Source organism: Lontra canadensis, unplaced genomic scaffold (genome assembly GCF_010015895.1).
Source record: "Lontra canadensis isolate GAN:19392208 unplaced genomic scaffold, GSC_riverotter_1.0 scaffold12, whole genome shotgun sequence".
NCBI classification, from domain to species: Eukaryota; Metazoa; Chordata; class Mammalia; order Carnivora; family Mustelidae; genus Lontra; species Lontra canadensis.
This window is the reverse complement of record NW_022631006.1, coordinates 28181593-28186418: the sequence shown is the minus strand read 5'-3', so window position 1 is coordinate 28186418 and position 4826 is coordinate 28181593. Positions and strand designations below refer to the sequence as shown.

General features: G+C 36.7%; 1 protein-coding gene across 1 annotated transcript; it reads left to right on the top strand.

Annotated features, from left to right (window-relative positions):
• Nucleotides 1–759: 759 nt before the first annotated feature.
• Nucleotides 760–1686, top strand: LOC116867528 (olfactory receptor 4K15-like). The gene has a single exon (XM_032857150.1). It carries the CDS (start codon nt 760–762, stop codon nt 1684–1686), a length of 927 nt encoding a protein of 308 aa, XP_032713041.1.
• Nucleotides 1687–4826: the final 3140 nt, after the last annotated feature.

Below are 4826 nucleotides of genomic sequence, written 5' to 3'. Positions count from 1 at the left end.
AACATGCATGAAGTAGTTGTTCTCTTAAGTAGGACGAGTACATACTTTAATAATTTATGTAGTATGTTAGTTTATACCTGAAAACATTTTCATCATTGAAGGAACAAAGGCATAGTACCTAACATCTACTGAACATCTCTTATGGGCCATGTACTGTCCTAAGTAGTTCATCTATATACTATTATTTCTCCTAATTCACAGAGGCAAAAACTAAAGCATAGAGAGTTTAATTAACTTCCCCAAGGTCATATCACTAGGAATCATAAGAAATAGCATTTGAAACCTATCAGTATGACTCAGACTATAAGTTTCCCATTTATCAGGAATTTTACTTATTGATTTATTTATTTAATAAGTACATGTTTATTTTTTCAAAAATACAAACAGGAGGGAAAAACAGAAATAAGTTGATTTTATTACCTATAAGGAGTGATTTAAAATGAGATGGAAGCTAGGAAGGGAGAGGACACTATTATCAGTATGCCTTTAGTCATGGAAATGACATGTAAATTTGTGTTTTAGAACGTGACTATCAGGTTGGGATTCAGAGATGAAAGCCAAGGTTAGAGAGGCATTACAAAATAAATGACTGCATATAACATTTATCTGTGTGCTTACGAGGATCTAAATAGATAAGTATGCTGAATGGAATCTGACAGCCCAGGCTTAGCTTTGCTCATTCACTGGCACAGTATGATGATGTTTTCTCCATTTCACTTGACAGGAACATTTCTGATCCCATCTCAGAAGTTTGAAATCATGGACCAAGGAAATAAATCAGGAGTGACTGAATTTATATTGCACGGTCTTTCGGGTTCTCAAGAGCTACAACTTTTCTATTTTGTGTTTTTTACACTTTTCTATTTCTCCATTGTGCTGGGGAACCTCCTCATTGTGCTCACTGTCATCTCCCAACCTGCACTACACACACCCATGTACTTCCTACTTAGTAACCTCTCCTTCATTGATGTGTGTCTCTCCATCTTTGCCACACCCAAAATGATTATTGATTTCCTTATGGAGCACAAGACCATCTCTTTTGAGGGCTGCATGACCCAGATATTCTTTCTGCATGTCTTTGCTGGTGGTGAAATGATGCTCCTTGTGGCCATGGCATATGATAGATATGTCGCCATATGTCGACCCCTGTACTACGCGTCCATTATGAGTCTGCGCAAGTGCACAAGCCTTGTGGTGGGCTCCTGGCTTGTTGGGGTTTTCCACTCAGTGAGTCAGTTAATCTTCACAGTAAACCTTCCGTTTTGTGGCCCCAATAAAGTGGACAGTTTTTTCTGTGATCTTCCCCTGGTTATCAAACTTGCCTGCACCAATACCTTTATTCTTGAGGTGCTGATGCTTTCAGACAGTGGTCTAATGGCCATGAGCTCCTTTGTGCTCTTGCTGATCTCCTACACAGTCATCCTGGTTACCGTGCGGCGGCATTCCTCAGCAGGCATGGCCAAGGCAAGGGCCACCCTGACTTCCCATATCACTGTGGTGACCCTCTTCTTTGCACCCTGCATCTTTATTTATGCCTGGCCTTTTAGCAGTCTCCCGGTGGATAAGGTTCTCTCCATATTTTATACTGTTTTCACCCCTCTTTTAAACCCCATGATCTACACCTTAAGAAACAAGGAGGTGATATCAGCAATGCAAAAGCTAAGGAGTCAACAAGTGTGTTTCTGAAAGTCTCCCAGCTATTCCTTGTGATAAATAACACCTATAATAAAAGCCAGGTTAGTGTACCTTACTCTGTCAACTACTGTTCTGAAATATCATAGCACCCATTTTCTTTCTCTTTCTAGCATTTTCTAATAGTAAACAATTTTAGATAAATAAATTCCTATTTTTTACTTATGAAATAATTTTTATTTCAGACTAAAATTATTTAGAGTAAGTCTTTTAACTATAAAATGTGTCTGTCAAATCCATGCTTTTCCCAATCAACTTAATATAAAAATGTACAAAATACTAAAGTAATATAAACTATTTAAATCATTTTAAAGTTTCAGGATAATGACTTATTTGTAGTTATTCCCCAGTCATCATTTACCTGGTATCACCAATGAGAGGTAGGTATTATCATAAATTTTACCATCCTTTTATCATTTCTGGTTATATATCTCATTCTGTCTCTCTCTCTCTAGAGAGAGTTTATAAATGTATACCAATGTATACATTTGTAAATGTATACCAACACCACACTTATATTCTTTGCTATTCAAACTATTGCCATCTGAACTAAGAAACTAAATAGATTAGGACTTTTTTTTTGTATGCATGGATGGTATTTTTGCAATATGAACTCTCACAACAAAGTATCCAAACATAGGGACCAAAGAGCAAACAGATTATGTTGCAGAACTCATCATCCAAACTCAGAAACCAAGTTAGATTCATAAATTTACATTAACCATGCTACAAATATTAAAACTTGAGGCCATGGTGTTTCTCTATATCAGTGTATTAAAGTTTAGAATTGACATTCAAAGTTCAATGGCTACACATAAAAATGGATATCCTCCCTATATAAGTAGAGAGTTTTCATCAACACTGCTCTATATAGTCTCACCTATTTCTACATCATTCATGCTCTCTAATCCATACCAACCAACAAAACATAATTTAGAATACATTTTTCCAAAGCTCTCTAAAAACAGAGAATTATCTTGACTTTTTAAAGGAAGACTATATTATCATTCTTAAATTTAATATTTAATTCTTATAGTCTAACCCCTCTTTCACCAATCAATCTTAAGACACTGGAGTCATGCATCACAGAAGTGAGTTGAGCACAATCATAAGCAGCAAATAAAAGAAATGATACAAAAAAACCTCAATTTCTGACTTCTAATATTTGAAAGAAAGCCGTTCCCTGAAGACAAATTATGTTTTTGAAACAGAGTGTGTAGAAGAAACAGCAGTATGGAATAAGATTTAGTACCAAGTATGCTTTAAACAATTTTTGACTCATTTTTTCCTTTCATGATTTTATCACTCCACAATGCTCTGTTGATTCCTTTGTGAAACATAGAATTAAAAAAAATAAATATAGGACTGTGTCATATGATGGTGGTGATGATGATAATGAGAAAGCCAAACATACTTAATGATCATAATGTAACACGTAAATTGCACCATTATATCATCTCATTTGGTTCTCACAAAGTATCTGCAGATTCAAAAAATAAGATCATACCTTTACTACTGACAATACTGAAATTTAGGTAATTCTCAGACAATTACAAAAATACTTACGAATTCTAGATGCATTCTTTAAAATAAATAAATGACCTCATGGCATCTCAAACAGATGCTTTGAGAGAGGAAAACTGGTGGAAAGTGATTGCAGGTCATGAAAATGATGGGCAGTGCACTTGGCCATTATTGGAAAATACTGTCTTGCAAGAGCATGAGGTAGAATCGGATCTTTTCAATCCAGGACTCTTAAAAGGTATACAGAAGAGGATACTACAAAGCACAAGGAAAAGACCAAATTATCCTTGCTGGTCTAGCCTATGGATAGAAAAATTAATTCCTTTTGGAAATAGGAGTTTGGAGTCTGTATGTATAATCTCTGCACAGTCAGAAGAACTTTAACCTGAAAAATCAATATTAGCTATTGGGAATCCAATGGGTCATTGAAATTTGGGGGTCATTTAAAAAGCACAGACCAAAAGCCTTTATGAATGGCTGCTTCCTTGAAACTGGCCACACAGGGTTTAGATACATGAAGTTCAGCTGAACTTGAGTGAATTGAGTCAAACTCACAAATGCACACGGAGACGATCTACAATGACGGCAGTCAGTTGAACAAACAGCAGACTAACTTCTCACTTTCCTCTCAAATCAGTAATAAATCTATTGGATGCACATTATGAAGCAAATATATTCAAAAGGACTAACCATACAAAACAAATATAAAAGGAGAAATAGTGCTATCATAAAAGAAAAGCCAGCTGACTTCTGTTTTTGGGAAGGGGTGTAGACACAATTTTCCATGTTCTTCCTGCTCAATATAATTACAATCACTGATTGATATAAACTGATTTATATATAAGACAAACATGGTAACACTCTGAAAGTTGGAGAGAAAAAGGCAGACTGCATAGGGACCCAAGAAATTACGTGACATGAGAGAAGACACCAACAACTCAGGAACACTAAGGAAAATAGACCAAAAAAGGCCTCAACAAATGTCGGTTCATTCTAGCCAAACAACCAGGAAAGGGGCTGCCTAACATGATAAAATATTTAATACAACATCTCTACTTCAGCCAAACACCACAAAAGAATCTTTGGTCCCACCTCACCTATACCAGCAGAGGCCAAATGGGTCGCCTAAGGCTCCTACTGCTGGCCAAGATGTAGCAAGCTACCCCAGCCACCCCCATACATCAGAGGAGGTGTCAGTGAAGGCCAAGTATGAAACCTGAACTTTCATCTCTGTCAGACAGGAATCAGCACGTCCTCCCACGGTGTAAATGAGTAGCAGTGACATAGGATAGGCAAACCTATCCCTCCCAGCCAGGGAAATCACTGGAGGCCTAGTAAGGGTCTAGAGCTCTCCTTCCCTCCCAGCAGTAACAAGAAGTGTCCTTACCTTCCTTTGGGTGCTGATGGAACCAGAGTTGGGAAACAGGACTTCTACACCAACCTGGCAGTAACAAAGTGGTGTTCCTCTGTCTTCATTTGTCAGGAAAATGTAAAAATAAGCCAAGTAAAACAAAAAAATTGAAAAAGGTTCAGTGTTTTGAAAATAACACACACAATGTTGAGATTTCAATTAAAAATCATTAACCATACAGAGTAGAAAAATCTCAACT

What these genes read in the sequence shown, in the direction of transcription:
- LOC116867528 (XM_032857150.1), top strand. Translation starts at nt 760, where the DNA reads ATGGACCAAGGAAATAAATCAGGAGTGACTGAATTTATATTGCACGGT.